General features: G+C 32.5%; 13 protein-coding genes across 13 annotated transcripts; 9 read left to right on the top strand and 4 right to left on the bottom strand. All coding sequences in view use genetic code 12, as the record gives it.

The window, feature by feature from the left end:
• Positions 1-17: 17 nt before the first annotated feature.
• On the top strand, positions 18-542 carry ATP7 (F1F0 ATP synthase subunit d; the record flags this gene model as incomplete). The annotated part of the gene is made up of 1 exon (XM_002549827.1): positions 18-542. One exon carries the CDS (start codon positions 18-20, stop codon positions 540-542), a length of 525 nt encoding a protein of 174 aa, XP_002549873.1.
• Positions 543-626: 84 nt separating this feature from the next.
• Positions 627-1304, bottom strand: CTRG_04171 (uncharacterized protein; the record flags this gene model as incomplete). Its single annotated transcript, XM_002549828.1, has 1 exon — positions 627-1304. The coding sequence occupies one exon, from the start codon at positions 1302-1304 to the stop codon at positions 627-629; it is 678 nt and encodes a 225-aa protein (XP_002549874.1).
• A 274-nt stretch (positions 1305-1578) lies between these two features.
• PIR32 (Pir32p) lies at positions 1579-2895 on the bottom strand (the record flags this gene model as incomplete). The annotated part of the gene is made up of 1 exon (XM_002549829.1): positions 1579-2895. One exon carries the CDS (start codon positions 2893-2895, stop codon positions 1579-1581), a length of 1317 nt encoding a protein of 438 aa, XP_002549875.1.
• Positions 2896-3778: 883 nt separating this feature from the next.
• CTRG_04173 (monothiol glutaredoxin) lies at positions 3779-4102 on the top strand (the record flags this gene model as incomplete). The annotated part of the gene is made up of 1 exon (XM_002549830.1): positions 3779-4102. One exon carries the CDS (start codon positions 3779-3781, stop codon positions 4100-4102), a length of 324 nt encoding a protein of 107 aa, XP_002549876.1.
• A 290-nt stretch (positions 4103-4392) lies between these two features.
• CTRG_04174 (uncharacterized protein) lies at positions 4393-6180 on the bottom strand (the record flags this gene model as incomplete). Its single annotated transcript, XM_002549831.1, has 1 exon — positions 4393-6180. The coding sequence occupies one exon, from the start codon at positions 6178-6180 to the stop codon at positions 4393-4395; it is 1788 nt and encodes a 595-aa protein (XP_002549877.1).
• A 3116-nt stretch (positions 6181-9296) lies between these two features.
• CTRG_04175 (uncharacterized protein) lies at positions 9297-9674 on the top strand (the record flags this gene model as incomplete). The annotated part of the gene is made up of 1 exon (XM_002549832.1): positions 9297-9674. One exon carries the CDS (start codon positions 9297-9299, stop codon positions 9672-9674), a length of 378 nt encoding a protein of 125 aa, XP_002549878.1.
• A 393-nt stretch (positions 9675-10067) lies between these two features.
• CTRG_04176 (NopRA1 domain-containing protein) lies at positions 10068-14138 on the top strand (the record flags this gene model as incomplete). The annotated part of the gene is made up of 1 exon (XM_002549833.1): positions 10068-14138. One exon carries the CDS (start codon positions 10068-10070, stop codon positions 14136-14138), a length of 4071 nt encoding a protein of 1356 aa, XP_002549879.1.
• A 582-nt stretch (positions 14139-14720) lies between these two features.
• Positions 14721-15737, top strand: CTRG_04177 (LysM peptidoglycan-binding domain-containing protein; the record flags this gene model as incomplete). The annotated part of the gene is made up of 1 exon (XM_002549834.1): positions 14721-15737. One exon carries the CDS (start codon positions 14721-14723, stop codon positions 15735-15737), a length of 1017 nt encoding a protein of 338 aa, XP_002549880.1.
• Positions 15738-16816: 1079 nt separating this feature from the next.
• Positions 16817-18934, top strand: CTRG_04178 (ATP-dependent 5'-3' DNA helicase; the record flags this gene model as incomplete). Its single annotated transcript, XM_002549835.1, has 1 exon — positions 16817-18934. The coding sequence occupies one exon, from the start codon at positions 16817-16819 to the stop codon at positions 18932-18934; it is 2118 nt and encodes a 705-aa protein (XP_002549881.1).
• Positions 18935-19925: 991 nt separating this feature from the next.
• On the top strand, positions 19926-20984 carry CTRG_04179 (CAP domain-containing protein; the record flags this gene model as incomplete). Its single annotated transcript, XM_002549836.1, has 1 exon — positions 19926-20984. One exon carries the CDS (start codon positions 19926-19928, stop codon positions 20982-20984), a length of 1059 nt encoding a protein of 352 aa, XP_002549882.1.
• A 2142-nt stretch (positions 20985-23126) lies between these two features.
• Positions 23127-23816, top strand: CTRG_04180 (uncharacterized protein; the record flags this gene model as incomplete). Its single annotated transcript, XM_002549837.1, has 1 exon — positions 23127-23816. One exon carries the CDS (start codon positions 23127-23129, stop codon positions 23814-23816), a length of 690 nt encoding a protein of 229 aa, XP_002549883.1.
• On the top strand, positions 23779-24234 carry CTRG_04181 (uncharacterized protein; the record flags this gene model as incomplete). Its single annotated transcript, XM_002549838.1, has 1 exon — positions 23779-24234. One exon carries the CDS (start codon positions 23779-23781, stop codon positions 24232-24234), a length of 456 nt encoding a protein of 151 aa, XP_002549884.1.
• A 397-nt stretch (positions 24235-24631) lies between these two features.
• On the bottom strand, positions 24632-26464 carry CTRG_04182 (leucine-rich repeat domain-containing protein; the record flags this gene model as incomplete). Its single annotated transcript, XM_002549839.1, has 1 exon — positions 24632-26464. The coding sequence occupies one exon, from the start codon at positions 26462-26464 to the stop codon at positions 24632-24634; it is 1833 nt and encodes a 610-aa protein (XP_002549885.1).
• Positions 26465-26482: the final 18 nt, after the last annotated feature.

A 26482-nucleotide genomic window follows, 5' to 3' on the forward strand; every position in this document is an offset into this window, starting at 1 on the left:
TCAATTACAGAACTACAATGTCCTCCGTTGCCAAACAAGCTGCCAAGAAGGTCGATTTCGGTAAACTTATCAATGGTTTGGGTTTAACCGGATCCACTGCTGCATCATTGACTGCTTTCAAAAAGAGACACGATGAAGCTAAAAAACAATACATAGATTTATCCAGTGAATCAACTGAAATTGATTTTGCTCATTACAGATCAGTTTTGAAGAATTCTAAAGTTGTTGATGAAATTGAAAAAGCTGTTAATGGTTTCAAACCAGTTACTATTGATATTTCTAAGGATTTGAAAAACATTGAAATTTTCGAACAAAAAGCTGTTGAAAATGCCAAATTAACTGAAAAATCCGTCCTTGAAGAAATCCAAGTCTTGCAAAAAACTTTGAAGGAAATTGAAAGTGCTAGACCATTCGATCAATTGACTGTTACCGATGTTGCTGCTGCTTCTGACTTGGATGCTAAAGTTACCTACATGGTTAAGAACGCCAAATGGGATGTTCCAGGTTACAAGGAAAAATTCGGTGACTTGTCTGCTATGTAAGATAATTAAGTTTTATTATCATTTATTATTACAGTTATACTATTCATTATATATTCATAAAATACATAAAGTTGTTATTTTCTTTCAAGTCTGTTTGATGATATCAATCTCTTTGGACCTGTTGAGATGTATTGCCATGTCAAATAGTTTGATAAACGATACAGGAAGTTTAGTAAATATCTGCAAGTCATCTTGTGGTTTGTATGAATAAGTACCAACGACTCCACAATTGAATTCTAAATCGTAAGACGTGACAATACCAGAACATTTATATTTTGCACAGATTTTATTTAACAAATATCCCAAACTGTTATAATAATACTCATGAGGTATGTTTGGGTTGTAAGTCACAAATCCCAATTTCTTATAATTATACTTGTCAAGAACTTCTAAATCATAGTAGAATGCAGATATATTGTGTACGACAATAAATTGGATCTCGACGTCTAGGAACTTCAGAACGTATTTTGACAGGGTATCGCAATTGAATAAATCTTCAAGGATTTTTATTGTTTCTGGAAATGTCTTAGTGGTGATTACATGATCAAAACACTTTCTAATTATATCATTATCCATACATGAAATCACCAACGTAGTTGACTTGTGCTTTACCAATTGGGGTAGAACTTGTTTCAAGAATGATGACTTATCCGGATATAAAAGTAGGCATGATTTCTTGGATGTAAGTATTATAGATTCGTCGAACAAAGATAATGTGATATCTGGAAGTTGTATATGATCTAGTAGATTGGATTGTTTCATTAGTGGTTTTGATGATGGGTGTAACTAGAGTTTAACGCGATTGAAAAACCCTTGTGATTTAATAACAAAAAATAAAAAAAAAAATATTTACAGCCATTAATATTAAAGAGATAAAAATTTCATTCATATATTAAAGAGGGAGGACATAATTTCATAGAGATAGGAATTCATCAAGACATAAGATAGAGATAACATGCAAAAGAATATGGAATGTGGGAATATAGGGGAAAAAAAAGGAAAATGGGGGGAAACTGATAAGCTAGTTTGATAACTTTTAACATTCAATCAATTCAACCACATCCAAAGTAACAGGATGACATTGGAAAGCAATTGGTTCATCATATAAATTATAAAAATTACCAGAAGCACATTGGTAGAATTTAGTGGAATCACCTAAAGCTAATTGACCTTCTTTGGTAACTGACCAACCAGCGGCAAAAATAGCACCATGTTGAGGAGTTGGACCATCAAATTGGAATTGATGGCCTGAAACAATACATCCGATTCTATTATCAGAATCTCTTAAAATTCCATTATTTAAAGTCATTCTTAAAGTAGCATTGGTATAACAGGCAACATAATACACTGGAGATACAAATTGATCATCATCATAATCATAATCACGGGATGGTTCTTCATGTTTCCAATCATCTTTGTAACGATGTTTATGTTCTTCATTATAGTCCTTATGACCGTGTTTGTTTTCGTGGTCATCTTTGTTTTTGTGGTGTTTATCATCACCATCATCATAATAATCATGATGTTTGTCATGATCGTGGTCTTTATCGTGGTCATGTTCTCTATCGTAATCACGTCCTTTTCCAAAATCAAGATCTTGGTTATATCCTTGATCTTTTTCGTATCCATGATCTTTTCCAATATCTTCGTAAACTTCTTCAACAGTTTCGACACCTTGTCCTTCAGCTTCATCATCTGCCAATTTTTCAACCTGTTCTCCTGTTTCTTGGTTATTTCTCTTTCTTCTTTTAGTAGTTGGATCCATAAGAACATCATCGACATCACTCTTACGATGTTTATAATAATCATCTTTATCATCGTCATACTGCTTGTCTTTGTGATGCTTATCATCATGATGCTTGTCATAATCATCATAATCTTTATCTTGATGATGTTTATCGTTATCATCATCATGACTTTTATCGTAATCGGTATAATGTTTATCATCATCTTTCCAATCATAATGGTGATCATCATCCCAATCTTTATGTTTTTCTTCATTTTTCCAATCATAACCAGAAGCAACTTTTTGAACTTGACCATCATGAATTTGTACAATAATATCTCTAGTTTTAGTTGGTTTTGGAGCAGCAGTAACTACTGAAGTTACAAAACTTGTAGTTATAGTTCTTTCAATTTTGGAAACAACTGGTTCTTCATAGTCTCCTTCATCGTTAATAACATAAGGATTTACAACAATTCCAAAAGTAAATGGTAAAGATTCAAAACTTCCTTGTAATTTTTGACAATCTGGTTTTAAAATTGTCCAATCTTCTCCATTTGCTGGAACATAATAAGCATCAATTGGGAATATATTGTTAAATATAGATAATATGAATATTAACTGTAACATAATGATAATAATTACTGGATCTTTTGATAATTGTAATTGTTAAAAAGAATAGTAAAATATGAAAAAAAGAAGAAAAGAAAAGAAAAATAGTATCAGAATTTATTTTTTGCTTATTTGTGGGTTATTTATACAAATTTATAGGTGCAAAAAAGGAACTAAAAAAAATATGCTTATATAGAGATTTCAGTTGCAAAAAAAAAAAATAAACTGCCTAATAAATGAACATAACTAAAAGTTACCACTAGTTAGTTGGTCTTCACTTCGTTAGTTAAATGTTGACTGTCGACCTGTAAGTTAATACAGAGCTGTGGTTGTGTACTAGATAACCTAATGGTGGTAATTAACCACCACATATGGTAAGCAATATAAGATGTATCCAATATTCGATTAGATCTTGATTGATTTTATATTTATGATACGCTATAATAACTTATATTGACTCCCAACACGACTATTTATCACTGAATCCTCTCCATACTTAAATGGCGTTCATCACAACAAAGTACAAAATAAAAATGTCGCATAACGTATTGACTAATGTCACTGATTTAATTGGCGATCTAAACCGACATAAAGAAAAATCAATCCAACAGAAGACAAAAAAAAAAAAAAAAAGGAGAATGGCCAAAAGCTTAATAATCAACCACACACTTTCAACTGCCAACCCATCAAACCAATATTTATTCAATATAATGTTTAGAAGAACTTTACTAACCACTAGAATCGTATGTATATGTTAATTATTGATTAACTTAATAAATGTTTATTTAACTAACACATGAATTATTAGTCACCATTATTCAGACAACAATATAGATTCATATCTACTGAATTAAAGGATGCTTTAGATAAAGCTGTTCAATCATCACCAGTTGTATTATTCATGAAAGGTACTCCAGAATTCCCACAATGTGGTTTTTCAAGAGCTACTATTCAAACTTTAGGACAACAAGGTGTTGATCCAGAAAAATTTGCTGCTTATAATGTATTGGAAGATCCTGAATTAAGAGATGGAATTAAAGAATATAGTTCATGGCCAACTATTCCACAATTATATGTTCAAGGTGAATTTGTTGGTGGTTGTGATATCATTACTAGTATGGCTCAAAATGGTGAATTAACTGAATTATTAGAAAGTGCTAATGCTTTAGTCCCTGAAGAAAATGATACTGTTGAAAGTGCTGATATTAAACCAAATAGAGAATAAACTAGTTTTAAGAAACAGATACTTTCTTTGAGTGGGAAAAAAAAAATGCAAATGCTTTGTATTTATTAATTACTATTGTACATAATTTATTTAATAAAAATGAAATTAAGATCAAATATGAAAAAAAAAAAAATAAAAGAATATTCAAATAAAAATGAGCAAGTAAATAATAAATAAAACCCCCGGAACTGAAATCAAAATAATTAAAAATAAACATGAACTAAACAAACATTAATAATAATAATAATAATAATAACCCACCAAATAAACAGGAATTGAAAAATTTTTATTTAAACAGTACTGTTTTTCCTTCTAGCTAACAAGTTTGAGTTGTTCAAGTTAAGAGTAAACTTAAAATCACCATTCATACCTGAAATGATTGAAGATGAACGAGTTTGACATTGACCTATACCATCATTATCCAGATTAACAGAATTGGTCGTAGAATAACCTTCTTCTTCTTCTTCAACTTCTTCACGGAACAGTTCAACATAACGTGGGGAAAAATGGGAAATATTTAAACTACCAACATGATCTCCTAATTCAGAGACTTCATCATCAAATTCATCGTCATTTAATTGACTAATTCGTTCTTCAACATCGTCGTCATCTTCCTCTTCGTCAGCCCCATCATCGGATTCATCAAACTTTGGTTTCTCAATGTTAAATACATCTTTAAAGTTAACCTCTTTAGGAAATGGAGTTCTGACGTAGCCCCTCTCTGGAACAAACTCGGAATGTACTGACAGTGTTTCGTCTTCATCTTCTTCAGCAATGTCTTCAATGAAGTAACTTGCAGGTTCTTCATGGTTGCCATTAGTCATAGCAGGATTATTGAAAACCTTCTTGATTGCAAGAGCTCTTGGAGAAACAGCAGGTTGGTTCACCTTTGGAACAGCCAAACCATTGCTGCTATCATCATCACTGGTAGTGGTGGTGTCCTCGCAATTGTGAGGAAAATAATTCCTCGTGAGCTCGTGTGCACTTGAATGGTTAACAATCCAAGGGTGTTGCCAAATTTCTTCGATAGTTATTCTTTGATCAGGATCAATATTCAACATCTTGGAAATTAAATCTTTAGCATCTTGACTAATTTCATCCCACCATGGTTGCAAAAAAGTAAATCTACCCTTTGTCACATTCTCAGTCAAGACTTCAATGTTCTCATCATAAAATGGTGGGAACCCACACAAGATTGTGTACAACACACAACCCATAGACCAAATATCAACAGCCTTTGAGTACGAATTGCTATTGTTGGTATAGATGTTGTTGTTATGATGGCAGACAAAAACTTCTGGAGCAGTATAACCAGTAGTACCACAAGGGGTTTGGGCAATAGTATTAGTTGCCAATTGCTTAGCTAATCCGAAATCAGCCAATTTTATAACACCAATAGTACCACCACCAATACCTGCCTTGAATTCACCTTCATCGACCTTTTTAACATCATCAGACTTACGCAAGCTTTGAATAAACTCTTCGTTTGATCTCTGAAAGAATGGGATTTTCTTAAACAATAAATTTTCTGGTTTGATATCACGGTGGACAATATTTAAATTATGCAAGCTTTCAACGGCATTCAACAATTGTTTGAATATGTGGCATGATAAATCTTCTGACAAATAAGTGTATTCCAAGATCTTGTCGAAAATCTCACCGCCATTACAATACTCCAAGATTAAAAATGAGTTGTTGGCACAATCAATATGATCCAACAATTGGATTACATTGCCATGGCATTTTATTCTGTTCATGATATTGATTTCATGTTTAATATTTCTTAATTGTTTCGAGGACAAGTTGGTCTTGTTAATGATCTTGATGGCAACTATAGAATTTGTCAATAAATTGATGGCCTTGTAAACGATGGAGAATGCTCCTTCACCCAAAACGCTTAATAATTTGAAGTTTGAAGGTAATTCAGGGTACAAATTATTTAAAGACGAGTCTATGGTGAAAGACGATGTCAGTTTCTCGTCCAAGGAGAATAATGATTCTTCATAGTCAGAAGATGTAGTTGTAGTAGTGTAAAGTGAGTAATTTGTAGCCGAGCTATCTGTTGAGGATCTAGTCATGGTTAATTGCAGTCATATCCTTGTTTCATTGAGATAACAAGAAGTAGTTAATGATTTAATAATATTCTGATTAATAAAAGTAAAACAAAAAGAAAAAGAAGAATTCTTCAAATACAAAAATATAAAAGAAAAGAAAAAAAAAAATGAAACCTAATTAACTCTTGTTTGATGTCAAAGGTTATTTACTGTTGATTATATATTATTTCAACAAAGAATTCACCTTTAAAGCTGTGTCCTGCACAAAAAGAAAATTTTTCTTTTTTGGTTGTGGGCTAAAAAAGAATTAAATTGTTTATGGGTTGAGGGGAAGATGCTTGTGTGCAGGGGTGCATATTATTACACCTGCACACTACCATACAAATTTGTTTTTTTATTTGTTTAGAATTGTGACCGATTTAACACCCTTTGCAGAATTTGTGTTTATTTTTTGATTTTTGTGGTTGTTTGCCTTTTTCTAACTAAAATATAAATGGAAAATGACGTAATCGGGTTTATTTTAGTGAGATACTTTACACGTGACTTGTGTGGTATACCTAACCAACTTTTTCCATTGTATTTACTAATGGCAAACTGTATGTTTACATATTACTATAAATATTCATCTTTTAATCTGATGGATAAACAACTTAATTAAACAAAAAAAAAGTAAAAGTTGTCATGCTAAATTCATTTGGGGTCAATCAGATTTCATTTCAAGTTGTATTTTCTTTATTATCCGTGTTCACGCAATTGAGGTTGAACAATAATAACCGAATAGTGATTAATAGGGGGAGATAACAAACATTTCAAATGTTTTGTGTAAATAGTTGATTTGCATACAAAAAAATAAAATCCAATGGTGTCTCTCTCTATTGTTTTACATGTATGAAAGAGTAAGGTGGATTAATATGGTTGAGAGATAGAATTTCTTTCAAGTTTAAGGATAGGCTGTGATTTTTTTTTTTTTGTTTAGTATTTTTGACTTTTCATGTTCATTTGACTTTGTTTGCTTGCTGTGTGCAATGATTGCTGTTGTGTTCAATATCTCTTATCAATCTACGAAGAGATGAGAGAGTATACGAATCTTCAAGTGATGCTCTGAACTATTAAAAGAAAAAGAGAACAGCAAAGCAGGTTGCATATTTAATGACTACGGCGTTTAGGGTTGATGTTGTTTATATAGATATCTAATGAGTACAATACAATGAACTACGGGTATCTATTTTTGAATAGGTATTGTTTATACCATCATCGCAACTCTCCGCATAGTTTTCTAATTTTTGTTTATTTACTAAACACAATGTAAAGCCCACTGATTTGAGTAGGTACTACGACCAGAGGTCGGGGAGTGAATTATTACTTTGTGTTTGCATGTATTCCTTACAATCTCTTGATCTAATATGGTTTTCGTCTCCCTTGCTCCTATACCACTAAACGTTCTTTCGCATCTTCTTTCTTCTTTATGCCACTAGTTGTCTTGGCGACTAAAAATTAATAATTATAGATGGTGGAATTCAGCATGGTTGAATAAAATCAACTTAAAATTCCGGCTATTATTCTCTTAGACAAGCTCCTATATAATTACTTTGTAATGTAAACTGTGCTAAAAAAAAAAAAGAAGAAACTCGCCTGTACAATCGAATATCTTTCTACTCCGCCTTTTCGTTTACTATAATTTGTTCCACGACTTTGCTTCATCTCTTATTTCATCTACAGAGCTTTATTTATTCTTCACTTGACAACTGAACATCGTTCGTCTTTTATATACATTTATTTCCGTGAAAAATATGGAAAGTACTCAAAGAATCATAAACTACCCAACATCTTCATACCGTTCTTGAATTAACTTTAAACTACACTATCTTCTTAACCGTAAAAAAAAATGTAAAAATAAAAAATAAAATATACAAGCTATTACTAAAATAACAGGAAAAGGAACGAAAATCCGGACCCCCAATATCCCTAAACTTTGTCGAACCACTTTTACTTTATTCAAGACTGTGGAAGAGGAAATGAAATGCAGCAAAAAAAAAAAATTTGAAAATCGTTCCATGTTATAGTCTTTCATGTTATTCCGCATGTCCCACAAAAGGTTTTAGCTCTTTGGTTTTTAAATTACTTGCGGTATAGAAACACCCAATTTACCCCAATATAAATCACAAAATAAAAAGTCGAATGAAACATTCGCTGACTTGATTTAGTTGTGCACTGAACTAATTTATTAATTGTGGGGCTGATACAGACGTACCACCAACAAAAAAAAAAAAACACGATCAAGCATTCAAAAGTACGTCTGGGGATCACTGTCACCCTTTGAGTCTAGGCATTAATTAACTACTCACATAGTATACCTGGTTAACCCCTTGTTCTTACCAAAAAAAACATTGCTCTACTACTAGAGACGTTTGTTATCCATGTTGTTGCTGTTATTGTATTTCATTAAAGTTTTTTTGTCTTACAAAAGAATGTGAAAGCTTAGATAAGCTAGGACGCCAATTATCCGTATTCGGGGACTGTTGGGGTTTTATCTGGTTAAAAGTATCGCTGATCAATATCAGATTGTTCAAGAAATATGAAACCAGTACTGTAATGGTTAGTTCAATTTAAAATGTTAATCTTTTTGATATAGCAAAACCAAGATGGGAGGGGGGGGTAATAATTAACAAACTGATAATGAAATTTAAACAAGTATTGCCCCGCTGTTGATCGACTCTCATCTTCATTCTTTTACTAAACTCAACAGTATTGTAAGTATTTTTTATTTTTCTTACCCTAGATTATAATCATTCGTAATCTTCTTCTTGCCCCCAACGCAACCTCGACGTTTCTCATCGCTACCCAGATTTTATTCCTAATTTTACGGAGCTCCCACGTGGTTCAAGTGAGGGGAGAAGACTACTAGTACTACAAGTCTTTCCTCTGATTTTTTGTTGATAACTAGTGGCGATTTCGTTCCTCTTGGTGTCACGTGCATTTCACGAACAAAAAAATGGTTTACAAAACCGGTAATTTCTACGCCGCAGCATCGAATTGGAACGAAAAAAAAAAAAATATCAACCAAACATCTGAAAAAAAAAAAGAAATCTCATTGATATACCTTGATTAAATACAGTAGTCTGATTAACAAGGGGAACATTATGTCTGAAGAGGAGATTAACAGAAAGAAAAGAAAAAAGGTCTACTCTGCTCCATCTGTCAATGTTGATTATTCGTTGATTGAGCAAGTTAACCTGATCACTGCCAATAAGACTCCAGATATTAAATTATTATCACCATTTATTGAATCAGGCAGTTTAGTCAAGTTGTTGTCTATTTGGTCCTATTATTCATCTACCAACGATTTAAGTCATTTAATTGATATTTCAAGTAAAATTTCCCAAATAACTAGACAAATTAATGAACTCCGTGATGAGTTGTTACAATTCAAACAAATCATTATAGATACTTACAAAGATATATTAAACAAGCATGAAAAAATTATATATCGTGCATTAAATAACATGAAACCTGCATAAACTAATACAAATGTTAGAATATTAAACAATATAATCAGTTTTGATTATGTGATTGTTCAAGAATTTTTGAATTCCTTTGATCTAACATTGAATGTGTTACCAAAGTTATTAGAACCAAAGAAATTTGAATTAGAAAATAAAGAAATCAATGATGAATTATCAATCAGAAGTAATTTTTTAAGATTTTGGTTTAATTTATGTTCAAGCGTGAATTATATAACCCGTCAAGATTTACTTATTGGGAACTTTAAGATTGTGAAGAATATTTGGAAGTTTTTGAATCATGATTCCTTAGAGTCAATTAAAAACACCCTTAGGTTCATTGACTTGAAGATATTACAAGAAGTTAATTTCAAGAGATCATTAAAATGTAAGATATTGAACGAAGGATTCATGTATAAAGTATCTGGATTGTTTACTAAATTTGGTGATGACAACAAAGAGTTTGTTGAGCTTATGAACAAATTAGCTACCGATTCAAAGAATGGTTTGGTGTTCCCAAATGATAAATTATGGCAAAAAGAATCTGATTTAGGAGTATCTATCGATATCAATAACAAGCATTTCAAAGTGGCCAACAAATTATTGTACACATTGGTAACCAGTTTAAAACCACATGAATCAAATGCTCAATTACAATTTATTGTTAGAATATTAGGAAATTGTCAAGAATTAATTCCTCCTTATATGAACTGGTTAGTCCTGCATGGTGGTGGCTATCATGATCCTGCATTAACTTCATGGTGGATTGCTTACACTTTGTTGTATTCCAATATCTTGCAGTTATCATTGCCTAACTTTACTACCAACACCGAATATCTTAAGTTTGATGCTAAATTGATCTTTGAGAATTTGGTATTTGCCCCCCTTTCTAAGAATGCATTAACCAATGGGTTGGTCACAGCCAAGAAGCCATTAATCACTCAATTGACATTACAAATCATCTTGTACATCTTGAAGAAATTGGAATCAATTTTAGAAATAGTGAGAATTGATGTTCGACAAGAATTAATCGATCTTGTATTTACTCAATTACCAGATTTGACAAGCATTTCACAATCATTCCTTGATCATGAATCATCAAAACTAATTAAATTAACTGCATTAACAATTGTTTCCAAATATGAAAAATTACTTCCATCATTAAATACAAACTCCATCCAGAAGATAGTATCCAGTGGTATTTCATCTATTTTGAGCACCGCTAATATTACAGGCTACCAGTTAACATTATTGGATTTATATATGCTGATCCAGAAAAATCAAGATTTCAAGTGGTGGAACAAGTTGAACAACTCTAGTAATTCCTTCTTTACATCATTGATTAAATTATGCTCCCAATCAAACATCAATCAAGCATTCACTTTGAAAATATATCTGTTATTGAACAAATTGTGTATGGATAAGATGGTGTTTAATGATAGTTTATTGGTCACTCCGATCATGGCATTGATCTATTCCTTGGATTTGGAAGTTGATGATAGAATTTGGAATATGTTGGATGAAACCATTTCAAGAATTGTCAGAACCCCGTACAAATATCTTGATTTGTCTCACAAACTGTACCATGACACTAGTATCTTTGTTGTTGCTTTAATCGAACAATTTAAGTTCACCTTAGGTAAAAGTGAATCAGATGTTGGAAATATCAAATGGTTGTTTAAATTTATTCACTACTTGGTTCTCATTGGTGAACCTAAATCTGCTTTATTAGAATTGGTTAAGCAATTGGATATTGATACATCTGATCTTGAAAACTTGTTGAAATTTGATACTACCTCTACAATTGAATCCAAAGATTCTTCCATCATGGATGTGGTATTGAATTATTCGACCAATGATCTTATCAATAAAACCAATGTTTTGGAAAAGAAGGTTATTTCATCAAATTTGGATTTCTTAGCTGGATTATTACTTGTCAACAATGTTATCCAACTGAGCAATCAATCAAACAAATTACTTGAAGTTGTCTTCTCTAAGTTTTGGTCTTTCCTAATGAATTCATCTAATGATGTTGTTCGTTATTTTACATCTGAAAAAACATGGGGTCCATTATTCAAAGCAGATTCCGAGAATGCTGAAACAGTATTGAGTTTCTATAACCAGATTTTGTTAAGTTTACCATCGGTCCAAAAGGAAACTGAAAGTCTTGCTAAATTTTTGATGGATAAGTATCAAAAGAATGACACCACCTTTGATCAATTTATCTGGATTCTTGATGATTTGCAGTTGTCAGAATTGATGACAGTGAATATTGATAGTGACAAGCTTTTCATGGATGTGGTCAAAACTGGTATTACAAGAAAATCATTTGCATTGAATTATGAGCAATTCCAAAGAGTGTATAAATCTGAACTTCCAGAAAGAAATGAAATATTACAACAAGCAATTGATTTAAATTTGATTTCTGCATTTACCGAAGAACAATTGGATTCCCTTGTTGCGAATCTTACGTCAAATGAAAAGGATTATTTCTTGATTGGCAATCTTGCTAAAAAATTACCGACTGTTGTAATGAAATTATTAAACCTGGGTGATATTAGAGATGATTATTTGAATTGTCTAATTGGTTATTCATTAGCAAAGCAAGATTTGTCTATCCCTGAAGATTTCCTCAGCAAGATATCTGATATTATTACTTCAAGAATTGAAAGTGGTAATTTGGGACAAATATCCTGGAATCAAGCATTGGCTATTTTATCCTTGACTGGCAGTATTTCTGTTGAAATATCAAATAAAGTTTTGGATTCAATTGATTTGAAACAATCTTTCATTCCAGAATTTATTGATTTTATTTCAAAATGTTCTGCTAATCCTGAATTGACATCCTGGTTACATAAGGCTATTCTTTACATTACTAGAAAATTTGCTGAGTCATCAAGTTTGTCATCTGATTTTAACAACTTTTTAATTGCCATTGGTGATTATATTTTGAAAAATAACATCTGGCAGTTGGTGCCATCAAATGTTTTAAATGCTCAACTTGAAGTAATTCTTAATTCTAAATGGTCTAAAGAACAAGAATATTTGAAATATATTGTGAAATTAATAACAATTGCGCCAAAACAAAAAATTGAATTTGAAAAATTATTCCAAATATCATTAAACTTGAACAATTTGAAGAATTTCCCAACAGATGAAAATATCCAGATGAGATACTATTCCAGTGTGATTTTGTATTTGCTTTTCAACTTTGATCATCTGAAGTTATCCAATTTGAAGAATTTGGAATTGTTATTAGATAATTATTTGGGAACTAATCGTGCTGAAGATTTGTTTATTAAATCAATATTGATTAAGATTGAATCAAAAGTATCTATCAGTTGGTTGACTAAAGTTATCAATTGGGAATTCCTGGAAGAATTAATAGGAAATGATATTGATTTGGTTGGTCAAGAAAGATTGATCAAGAATAGTAATGGTAACCTTACTATTTGTTTGAACAAAGGATTTGTTAAAAATTCATTAACTGAAACGCCATTGGAATTACCTGTCTTCAATAAGGGAACGAGAATGTTTGATCAATTGGAAAATTTCTATCAAGTTAGTTCATTGATCCCTGTTAATTCCTTAAGCTATGACTTTGAATTTTTGTTGATGATTGTTTTGAATAACGAAGAATTGTTGAGATATAGTAAAGATGAAGAAGGTGTACCAAGTTATACTTTCAACATCAAAAATTTGATTGAAACTGGTATTTTACAATTTATCATCATCACTTTATCTTCATCTGATACTAAAATCCAATCAGTTTCAAAAGTTATACTTAACAAGATTTTAGAATCTGTTGATCTGGATGTGTCATTTAAAGACAAGAATGTGTACAAGGTGTATTTGGCAAGTACTTTATTCACATTATCAAAAAACCAAGTCATGCCACATTTGGTCTGGTATATGTGGTCTCAGTTAGTTCCAATTTTATCTAATCCAGGTCATTTCTTGTATGAAAAAACTTTCAGATACGTATTGTCTACTCCTTATTTGAAACATTATGAAATCCCATTATACAACTTAATCACTGCTCCAAAAGATAATGACAATGAATGGTATTATAGAGAATTAAATTGGTTAATTGAAAACATAACAAGTGGAATTATAACTCAAGATGATATGTCAGTTCTTAAAAATGCATCTATTCTTGAAAATTTCTTGAATTTAATGAATTCCAAATATGCCAACATTAAATTAAAAACCTCGATTTTGAAATTACTTTACAAGATTACTAAAATTGATCAAGGTTCAGATTTATTGATTACTAGATTTGGTGCATTGTGTAATTTAGAATTGCTTATTGATCAATTGAATGGAGTTTCTGCAATTGATAAACAAATGGAAGTTAATATTGATGAAATTGTGGTTAATTTTGCCCTTGGTGTAAGATCAAGTAAAAGAGTTAGAAATTGGACAAATGATGAATTGGATAATAACTTGAAAAGAATCCATAGAAGTATTCAAGTAGATTAGTTAAATATATGTATTTAGTTTATAATGATTTTAAATGTCTATATTTACTGGAAATTTTCACTATGTGACTCAAACTGATGGATCAGTTATCCAAATTTCTTTGACTTACTTCATTGGACTGTTCAAGTATCGATATCATACTTTCTGTGGGATTGTAATGTATTGTCTCGAAAATATCCGAAACCTTGGTTGAAGGATACATTATTTTTAGAAACAATAAGAGCCAACACTTCTCGATGTTTCCTCTCTTCCTATGTCTTTTTCTTTTATAAAAATGTTCAACATTTTTGTCAGAAACGGAATGTGTTTCAACCTTGCATAATATGTACAAGGCCGCCTATGTAATACTAAATTAGTTAAAAAAAACAGAATACCCCTGTGTTTTATGACAATGAATTGATAGAATCATTGTCTTTTCGTCAAGATGACTAATTGGAAATATTATCATATCATGAGCTGATGGTTAAGATATAAATAGTAGCCTGAAAAACACCCTTTCTTGCAATTTTAAATGTTTTCTTCTTTTTTTTCTTTCCAGGAATTTTTATCTACACACGACTTTGTTGCTTTTATTGAAATTTTATGATGAGAATCCTCATGTTATTAATTTTGGCATTTTCGTTCTTGCAACATTCTGTGTTGGCAGTCTTGAAAAATTGTAATTATGATCCATTATCTGATCATTGTAATGATATTTATACATGGAAATCCAATGATACCTGTAAGGAAGTTGCTTCTAGATTCAATATATCAGTTGATGATATTGACAGTTACAACAGTTATATTGATTACTCATTTTACTGTACTGATCTTACTGAAGGTGATCAAATTTGTTTAGACTGGCCAGATTATCTGTCTTGTGGAGATTATGACCAATGTTACTTTGACAATCCAGAGTATTTCTGTGAAACTTATGAAGTTGATGATGAGAATATGACATGTCGAGACATTTGTAACTTGTTTGATCTTTCCTTAGCTGAACTTAAAGAGTTCAATAAATATTCTTCACAATTTTCAGGATGTAATCCTGATTACATATATGAAGGTGATATCTTCTGTGTTACGAAACCAAATTTTACAGATTGGGAAAACTGTTATGCATTAGCAAAACAAGATCATGACACATATTATGCTTCTATGTATTTTACAGAAGTCCAAACAATCACTGCATTAGATCCTTATTACGGAAAGACTGAGACATATGAATTTTACTATGATCCATCTCAATCTGAATATACCACAAGAACTTATAATATTACTTCTGCTATTGTGACTTCCTTATCAAGTGCATACAAAACATTCTTAAGTGAATATTCAGAATTAGGAGAAGATAGAAACTCATTGGCAGCTATTCAGACTTCATTGTTTGGTACTAATCATGGCAATTTTTCTGGATTATTCTCAACAAATGGGCAAACATCAAAATATGGTACTGTTGAACCTACCCACTCAGGTACTGATTCTGGCTCTGCATCTAATTCTAATTCTAACTCTAACTCTAACTCTACAGCAGAATCATCTGTTTTGAAAGGTGACGCTGATACATTAAAAATGTTTGGTGTTACTTTTGTTATCGCCTGGTTATCTTGTCTTTTATAGTTTGTGTATTATATATTAAACCGCTTGCCCTAAATATACCCCAAATATTATTAGATTTATGAAATTCACTCCATTTCAATTATCCTACTCATCTATTGGTGTTAAAATATAGTGGTGGACCCTATTCCTGGAATGTTTCAGGTGTTAGGAATGTTGGATGCTAAAAGCTGCCTTAAACAAAATTATGAATCAAGAAATCAATAGTCACGTGACTTAAACTTGTTATACGCGTGACTAGAGAGTTTTGTATTTTTTTCTCTCTTTACTGTTCGTTTTAGTTCAAAAGAAAAACAATCAACCTTGGGGTATAAAAAGTCAAACCATTTGTTTTCCTTCTTCAACTGCAATCATCATTCAACAACATGGGTGTATGTATTGGTTTATTGTTAATATTTGTGTTGCCAACAGAGAACTAACATGCTATTAGCTTGGGAGAATAACTCATTATGCTATTGATTTAGTTTTAATATCTGTCATCCTAGCTGGAATTCACAGAAACACGGGGTTGAAATTTGATACTAGTAATTTTTCTCTGATTGATATAAGAAGATGGTTTGGAAATTACTTATCTTTTGGTGAAACTTGTTATGATAAGATTGTTAAGTTATTAAGAGTTTCTGGATACTTCAAACAAAGTTCAGTTTTGGGTCGTTTGAAAGATGCCGTCAATGAAGATTTAGATAGAAACTTAGATGACCAAGGATTACGCTAGGTTTGTTTATTGGTATAATTTGTAACACGTGTTTGTTATCTTGGATATAGGTTTGGTTAATAGTTATTATTTATACATAATGTTTTCCTTGTTTGAATAAGATGAGGTATTTTGTGGCGAAAATTGTAAAAAAATAGAACGAAAAAAAAAAAATCTTCTTCCAGGTAAAATTTACGTTGATCTTATCACCATCAGCAGCAACAAAATTGTCTACGGTACGTTTTAACCACCAATTGATCATTAAGTCATTTGATTTCATGAACTCAAAACAATTTGACAATGAATGCATATCAATCAGGATGATCAAATATTGAATAAACTACTCTACATAAAACATAATTCAATTAGAGTATGAATCTAGAGATGCATGAGATCAAATTATAACAAAATTGCTTTGATTTCAAGAAACAAGGTTCAGACATTTTTCTTTTTCTATCGATCAACTAACACGTACATTAAGACTATGAGACTATATGATAAGTTTAAGACTGCAATTATTGAAGAACAACAAGAAGATGTTGAACAAACAACTACGTATATCAACACATTCACTCCAAAGAAATTAGCCCAATTGGGATTGGGTATAATTAACTTACAAATTGCCAATATTCGTACAGGTTTAGGTGGGAAAACGATATTGGAATTGCAATTGGATCCAGGGTTTTCAGCCACAGATGAGATCAATACATCAACTTTAAGAACTGGGGATATAGTAAGGTTGTCGAGAATGTCATCAAGCAAACCAGATAAAAAACTGAAGAAAGACGGTGAAGAATCAACATCTGACGGAATAGATGCAGTTGTATTGAAAGTCACAACACAAGCCATTTCAATCTCGGTGGATGAAGCAAATGATGATTCTAAAGTATTACAGTATTATAATAACACCAACGATCAAAATTCAAGAATGTGGTTGGTCAAATTAGCTAATTCAATAACTTATAAGAGAATGTTGATGTCCATGGATAAAGTCAATGCACTTGAGGATAAAAATGATATTCATAGAATATTGTTGGGCGAATCAAAATATATTCCAAAACCAACAAGTAATCTCAAATTGGAATTTATCAATGATCGATTGAATGACTCACAAAAGGAAGCAATTGATTTTGCAATTAACAAGTCAAACATAACAATCATTCATGGCCCTCCTGGTACTGGAAAAACATACACTTTAATAGAATTGATCCAACAATTGACAAATAACCTTGGAGAGAAAGTTTTGGTATGCGGACCATCCAATATTTCTGTTGACACAATATTAGAACGTCTACATGATAAGTATAAGAAACCAGAGAAGCTAATAAGAATGGGACATCCGGCAAGATTATTACCAGGAAATTTGGCACATTCGTTGGAAATTTTATCAAAGAGTTATGGTCATGATGTTATAAAGGATATTGAAAAGGACATTCAAAGTACTTTATCTCAAATCAAGAAATGCAAGAGATATGCCGAGAGAAAGGCATTGTATCAAGAATTGAAATTGTTGAGGAAAGAGCTTAAACAAAGAGAAAAGAAAATTGTAGCAGAGTTATTGCAACAAAGTCAAGTTGTGATTTCTACATTACATGGGGCAGGGTCATTTGATTTGAAAGGCGTGTCATTCGATACCATTATAATTGATGAAGTTTCTCAATCGTTAGAACCTCAATGTTGGATTCCTTTATTGTTGACTAGCAATTTTAAAAGATTGGTCATTGCTGGTGATAATATGCAATTACCACCGACTATTAAATGTAAGAAAAATGAGTCCTTTTTGGGAACCACTTTATTTGACAGGCTAGTCAAACAATGTGATGGAGATAGCTTTAGAAAGTTGTTGAATGTTCAATATAGAATGAATCAAAGTATTATGGAGTTTCCAAGTATGCAATTATATGATAATAAATTACTTTGTGATTCATCTGTTAAGGATATTAGTTTGTTGGATTTACCAGGAGTAGAAGACAATGAAACAACATCAGCAAAGTGTATTTGGTATGACACGCAAGGTGGTGAATTTCCTGAACAAATAAATGAATCGATTGAAGGGGGTGATTCCAAATATAATGAGATGGAAATATTGGTAGTTCAAGGACATTTACAGAAACTTTTGGATTCTGGTGTCAGACCACAAGATATTGGAATAATTTCTCCTTATGCTGCACAAGTGCAATTATTGAAAAAGAAAGTAGTTCCAGAAGTTGAAGTGCATACGGTTGATGGGTTCCAAGGAAGGGAGAAAGAGGTCATCATATTGTCATTAGTTCGATCAAATGATGATCGAGAAATTGGGTTTTTAAGTGAACAAAGGAGATTGAATGTTGCAATTACTAGACCAAAGAGACATTTGTGTATTGTTGGTGATCTAGAACTTTTGAATCAAGGTGGTCAAGGTAGTAATTCTTTCTTGAGAAAGTGGTGTAAATATGTTGAAGATGGTGAAGGAGAAGAACCGTATGAGATTGAATATCCAAACTTAACTGACTACTTAGAGAACTAATAGATCCCTGTTCTGATCTTACCCTTTCAGTGTGTCGTCATGACGAATGCAAAAAAACCACTATAGGAGTATGTAATTAATTTCTCAGTATAGAAATATAATAAAACACGCGTATCGTGAGGAACAGTAAGAAGAAGTGAAAAAGCAAAAATAAAAAACAGAACAAGGTGGTTGATTGCATAAATTGAATACTTTTGATTCTCATATATATGTGTGAGTTTTAATTTTCCCTAATATAGAATAAAATAAACACACAACAGTTCTCACGTGTCTTTGTGCCCGAGAATGCGTGTGTGAACCAGTAATAAAAACACGACGAATGTTTTTTTTCTTATGCAACAAAGAAATAAAAAAAATAAAGTGAGAAAGTTAACGCGTTTCTGCTACAAATACACAAAATCGCCAAACCCAATTTTACTCAAAACTAAATTTCGCAATTAACGATCCACATAGTACTTTGAAACCAAGCAAGGGGCACACTTACATCACACTAAATCCTAATCCTAAATTGGACCTTCTTCACAAATCCCAATGACGATGAGGAATATCAACTTTTTTTTTCTATTATTGTAGATCAAAGGATCAGTGATGACCAGAGAATCAATGATTAACCCACTCAAGGGTAGCGGGTCACTGACGAATAAATGTTCATGGGTTGTACAATTATTATATTAAGGAAGAAAAAAAAAAAATATACTAATAATAATAATAACAGAAAATTATCCTAAAAGTTTAAGTTTTTGGTTTTCTTAATTTCCTAATTGGTTGAAATGGACATTCTAGTGAAAATCTGCTAGTCAAAGGTAAACAAATATATGACGAAGAAAAATAACAATTGAGTGGTACTAAACTCGTCAATTGGTGATACATATTTCAAATCAATAAAAAGACAATTCATTGACGTATTTTGAGTGACTTTTGTTAATTTTTTTTTTAATTGTTTTCTGCTTTATTTGCCCTTTTGAACACCATACATATCAGTCGCCTCAATATGAGAGTATCATCTTTCTTGGTTGCTGCATTGCCAGTTTTTACAACTTTGGTAGAATCCAAGGCCCTTTATCTTTACGAAACAGTTTATGTCACTGTTGCTTTCAAAGATGGTCAGGAATATACTGTATACGATGATTTCAATAAAGAAAGTGTCCCCACAGCAATTGAAACTGAGGCTAATTTCGAAACACCGATCGTTGTTCCAGAAACTCAAGAAGAGCAACATGAGCCTTTGGAGCCAACTATTCCAAATCAAGATCCGGATCCTATTCCAGAACTTGTTCCAGAACCTGTCGAAGAACCGATTTCTGTTCCAGAATACATTGAAGAGCCAGAACCTCAGTATGAACCAGAACATGAAGCTGTTCCAGTTGAAGAGCCAGTTCCTGCACCTATTCAAGTTGAGGAGTCTGTTCCAGCTCCTGCTCCAAAACCACAAAAGGAAGAAGAAGCCATTGTTATCGCAAAACAGGTCGTAATAACTACTAGTATTCCTGCAGAAACCAAAGCTCCAGTACCTGAGCCTCAACCTGAGCCTCAACAACAACATGATGAACCACAACCAGAGTCACAACATGATGAACCAGAACCGGAACATAATGAACCAGAACCACAAAAGACAAAGGAAGTACCACACGAGGTTGGTTCTTCTTTGCCAGCTATTGCTGAAGAATGTTTAACCGCTCATAACTCCAAACGTTCTAGACACGGAGTAGGGCCTTTGAAATGGAGCTCAAAGTTGGAATCTTTTACAAATTCCGTGGCATCATCATATGACTGCTCTGGAAGTTTACAACATACTCGTGGTCCATATGGAGAGAATTTGGCACTTGGGTACAAATCTACTACAGATGCTGTTAATGCATGGTATGATGAAGGGTCTCAAGGGGAATTTAATCATTTCACACAAGTTGTTTGGAAAAGTACTACAGAATTGGCATGTTCTGCCAAAGACTGCAGAGCTAATGGTTTTGGATTATATGTCATTTGTGTCTATTCAAGTCCCGGAAATGTGGCCGGTCAATGGAAAGAAAACGTTCTTCCATTAAATGGATGAAAAATATGAAATACCAATCAATTAATTTTTCAATAATATTAGCAAATCATTGAGTGATGAAAAGAAAAGTTTGTTTCGTTTGTGTGAATAATGTTGAATCTAGACTTGACTTGTTTATGTATATGTACCTCGTTGTACCTTATTGTTTTGTAATTGGCAAGTTTAAGATTATCGTCTCTTCTTTTTCTTTAATATATGTAATACTTAGAATGACAGGTACAAATGGGAGGCCAGTGTTTGTGTATATTGTCAAATTTTCAGGTACCGAAAATTTTTCTACTAAAAGAAAAACGGTATGGACATGAGAACGAGTGAAGAAGAAACAAAGAATTATAAGATAAGTCACGATGCGTTGTAAAATATTTCAGAGTAGAATGTTTCACAAACGAGGATTCATTAACCCCAATAAATGGCAACTCAACATCGAACAATCATGTTACTCGAGGAGGTTTAAAACTAGGAGCAAGATCGTCAGCATCGTTCTAGATCTCAACTGGATTTCTTTTTTTCCATGACATTTCATCGATTTCAAAAACACGACGAAGAGGTACTTCTTTTTGGATCGGAGAGGGTTTATTCTCTTTTATGACAATTCTAGAACTTCTATCAAGAGGATAACATCATCATTTCTTTTTGTTTGAATTTAATGATCAACAGGATGCGTGATTTTCAGGTACGATGTTTATTTTGAATTTGCTACATTATTCATTTGATTGCATCATCATAATGGAAATATACACAAATGATACACTTTAAATTCTAAAGTCTAGAATTATTATTGAATAGGGGGTGGGAGATAGAGAAGGTGGGAAACAAAATAGGTTTCATTAGACGAATATGACGTGGGTTTCTTTGATCCGATAAAGTTATAGACTTCTTCAAGATGAGGCAAAGTGTTGCGATAATTCCATTTCTACTTTTTATTATAGTAAAGGATCGAGGTGTATACTCATCATACGTTATGTCCGCTTACAAATTACACCTCCCCGAAAGTTCCTATTGGTGGGAATACGATGAGCATACTATTGGCCAAATGAACTTGAAAAATAAACAAGGCAGCACTAAGAAACTAAATCGTATGCATGGTGGACTGATTTAGCCCCACTGGGGCGAAAGAGTGCTGGTTCTAGCCAGGTCAAGAAAAGAGAGAAAAAGAAATTAAAGGGAGAACAATAAAAAAAAATCCCACCTATCTGAAATCAGTAGGATGCTTACTCTAATTACTCTAATTGTTCATATTTCCCCCCCCCCCATCTCTTCCATTCTTTAACTCTTTGTTATGGTTACGTCACAAGTATGGATAAAGTAAAATGTAGGCTTGAACAACTAAGCTTTTAGTATTTCCAGTGTGTTTGATCTTTAACTTCTCTCTCGCTCTCGCCCCACCCCCTTCATTGAATCTTAACTTTTATTTTAATTTTGCTCTCAGGTACAAGGTACTGAAACAGCGGTGATAAACACTCAACCATTCATCTTTTCCTTTCAATTTTCAATGTCCCCTTTTTTATTTCTTTTGACTTGTCGTCACCCCCTTTTAATGATGCCTCTGCCACTCATTGGTTGAGATGTAAACCCAAGATCAATCTTTGTCTGATTAATTTGATTTTGTTTCCCCTTAAATGATGGGCGGGAAAAGAAATTTTCATCCGAAATTCCACTGCGTGCATTTCCTATTTCTCTCTTTTAGTTCCCTGTACATAATTTGCTTGTTTTGAAAAGAAATTGGCCTATTTATTTCATTTCGAAATTTCACAACCTTGCATGAACAAACACAAAGCTAAAACAATATTGTTCAAAAGACGAGTCAGTAGTACTAGTGAAAGCGCCCCTTTGGGTTAACAATAAAATTCTTTTCTCTAAATAGTGAGAGAACAAAAAAAAAAAAATAAAACTAGCGATCGACGGATTATAAATACCTTAAACATTTTCTTTCTTTCAACACAATTTTTATTCTCAATTCTCTTTTTATATCATCCAATCAAACTAACAAAGACTTAGCACTACTATTTACTTTAATAGTTTTATTGTTCCACACCAACTAACTTGTCGTTCCTTACTTTTTTAAATTAAACAAATCAACTTTAGTCGTTCCTTATTATTCAATCGTTGCTTGTTTAAACTCCCAATCCTTTCTTTTTTACAATGAAATTCACTCAAATCGCTACTACTGCTGCTCTCGCTAGTTTGGCCAACGCTGCCGTCGTTTACGTCACCAAGACTAACCAATTCACCGAATACGCTACCGTTAACGGTGCTGTTGAAACTGTTCAAGCCAAGGCTGCAAACACTCAAGCTGCTGCTCCAACTACTGAAGCTGTTCAAGTTCCAACTACTACTGCCGAAGCTGAATCAGCTCAACAATCCACTTGGGTCTTCTCCACCAACATTATGGGTCAAGATATTGTCTTCACTAGTGTTGTCTCTGGTGATGCTGCTAACGCTGTTAGAACCTTGTACGAACAACACGTCATTATCAAGAGTGGTAACTCTGAATCAACCAGAACTGTTGTTGTTCAAGCTAACCCAACTACCTTGATTTCTTCTACTGTTCAACAAGGTGAATCCACTTCTATTTCTGCTGAAGCCACTGCTGAAACCACCAAGGCTGCTGAAACTACTCAAGTTGCCGAAACCACCGCTGCTGCTGAAACTACCAAAGCTGCTGAAACCACCACTGCTGCTGCTGAAACCACTACTGCTGCTGAAACTACCAAGGCTGCTGAAACTTCTCCAGTTGCTAAGGCCGCTGAAACTTCCTCCTCATCTTCTTCCTCTGACTTCAGTGGTGTTGAAGATGAAGACTTCTCCCAAAAACATTTTGGATGCTCATAATGCTAAGCGTGCTAGACACGGTGTTCCAAACTTGTCCTGGGACAATGCTGCTTACCAATACGCTCAAGCTTACGCTGACAAATATGACTGTTCTGGTAACTTGAAACACTCTGGTGGTAAATACGGTGAAAACTTGGGTGTTGGTTTCAGCACTGGTCAATCTGTTGTTAATGCTTGGTACAATGAAGCTGGTGAAGATGGTACTGATTACGACTATGGTTCCGCTACTGATTACAACCATTTTACTGCTTTGATCTGGAAATCCACTACTAAAGTCGGATGTGCTTACAAAGACTGTAGTGCTCAAAACTGGGGTAAATACATTGTTTGTTCTTACGATCCAGCTGGTAACGTTATTGGTACTGACTCAAAGACCGGTAAATCTTACATGGCTGAAAACGTCTTGCCACCAGTTTAAATTATCTAGTCATTGATCAATATTTTGAAAACTTTATGATTATGTGCTCCTTATTTTAAGTGAGTGTTATTCTATGTTTTCTTTTTTACTATTGTCACCTTGATATGATATCCTCCAATATATTCTTTGGTTCCTTTTAGGGTTTTTTTTTTTATTATTACTATTATTATTATTTCACTTTGGGTGTGCTTATGTTTTATTACATCTATTTTTAACTGGTTATTTTATGATTTTCTTTTAGGGCTATTTTCTTATCTTTTTAGGCTTTTATTTTTTTCTGTATATTTTTCCATCTCTATTTTATACATATTTTTTATCTACAGGATTTTTTATAGCTCTTTTATTTCAATATCATGGCTATTTTTTATCTTGTATTTCGGTGAATTTTACTTTATTTTTATTGATTCTCAATGGGATTTCCTCTTAATTCAACGTGTCGTGTTGTTGCCGGGATGGATTTCCAAGAAACTTGGCGAATACAATTTTGTGAAAGATCTAAAATCTGCAAACCGTTTGGTAAATCTAATTTCTCAATACTTGTGATTCCATTTTTCTGCAAGTTTAGCGATACCAAATTATGAAATTTCAGAAAGTTTAGTTTGGGTACAGATTTAGGAATTGCTCGTATAAGTTCAATAAATTCTAGTTGTTCTGGAAACTTGGATAGCAAATTGTTGCTCAAACATAGATTCGATCTGTTAAAGTATAATGTGGTGATTGAAGATGGGATTATAAAATTGGATAAATCTTGAAACCCATTTTCACTCAAATCTAATTTTTTCAACGTTGAAGGTAACCTCAATCCATAAACATTGAAGTTTTCTAGTTTATTATAACTTAAATCAAGGAATTCTAAACTGTTTCCAAAATCCACATTTATAATTTCATTGATTTCATTATCCTTGAGAATTAGTTGTACTAAAGTGCTTGGAAACTTAATATCCTTTAAAAACATTAAACCTGTACCTGTCATTGAAAGCTTCTTCAATTTTTTTAGAGTCAATATGTTTGTAAAATCATAATTATCAATTTCATTATAATCCAAGATGAGTTCTTCCACATTTGGTGGAAGCTGGCCCAAATCATCTAAGTCATCGATTGCATTTATGGCTAGATTTAACTTCTTCAAATTAACACATTCACTGAAAAAATCCTCTCTAAAACTTGAAAAAGTATTATCACTTAGATCTAGCACGATCAAGCTTGATGATAAATAAATATTATCTAGCGAAGTTAAACAATTTGATGACAAAGTGAGAAATTGTACTTGCAGTGGGACTTGTGATTGATTAATATTTTCAATTTGATTATGGTTCATCATTAACCTTTTTGTGGAATCAGGAAATTTAAGATCTGTGGGAAGTTCTATTAAACGATTCATTGAAATATCCAAAAGTTGCAAATTGGAACATTTACTGAAATCCACCCCTTCCAAGGATCTTATCATATTTGTTGATAAATGTAAACGTTTCAAACTTTGTGGCAATACAAATCCTTGTAAATCAGCTGTATTATTTCCAGAGAATTCCAAAATCTTCAAATCATCAGGCACACATTTAAAGAACCCATTCATGGCAAGATTATCAATATCATTATTCCACAAGTATAATTCTTTTAAATTCCTCAATAAATACGGGTTCATTGGTTGGTACCATTTACTATTCTTTTTGGTTTGAATAAGGATCTTTTCAGATTTGTGAATCATGTCTTCCATCATGTACTTGATTTTGTTGTGCAATGCAAGAAGCTCATTTGTAGGGTTGGCATCATAGATGATTTGGAAATTAATTGTCTTGATCACATTTGAAGTAAACAGGTCAAAAGATAATTGTTCTAAAACTTTAATAAAGTTTTCAATCTCTTCAATGGAATCCATATATCTCAACAATAATGTTATTTCATTAGGAGAAATACGTAGATTTGAATGGAAATGTCCATCTATCAAGATCTTGAGAATCTGATAACCTGTGGCAAACGACGTAATAACCAATGCATTAGCCAACTCATTTGATGAATAGAATTGTCGTATTGTATCATAACCAACACCTTTGGCAGTTCTTATTATTAGCGTTCTTGAGAATAGTTGCTTATAAATCACAGAATAAATCGAGGGGAAATCCTTACTATAGTTGAGTTCATGGATTTGAGTAAACTGTCGATACAAATCATCTGTAGGTATAAATGAAAATATTAAGTTCAACAATTCATTTGGTAAATCCGACAACTTCATTATGATAATAACTGTTCT

This window comes from Candida tropicalis, assembly GCF_000006335.3.
Source record: "Candida tropicalis MYA-3404 genomic scaffold supercont3.5, whole genome shotgun sequence".
In the NCBI taxonomy this organism is placed as follows: domain Eukaryota; kingdom Fungi; phylum Ascomycota; class Pichiomycetes; order Serinales; family Debaryomycetaceae; genus Candida; species Candida tropicalis.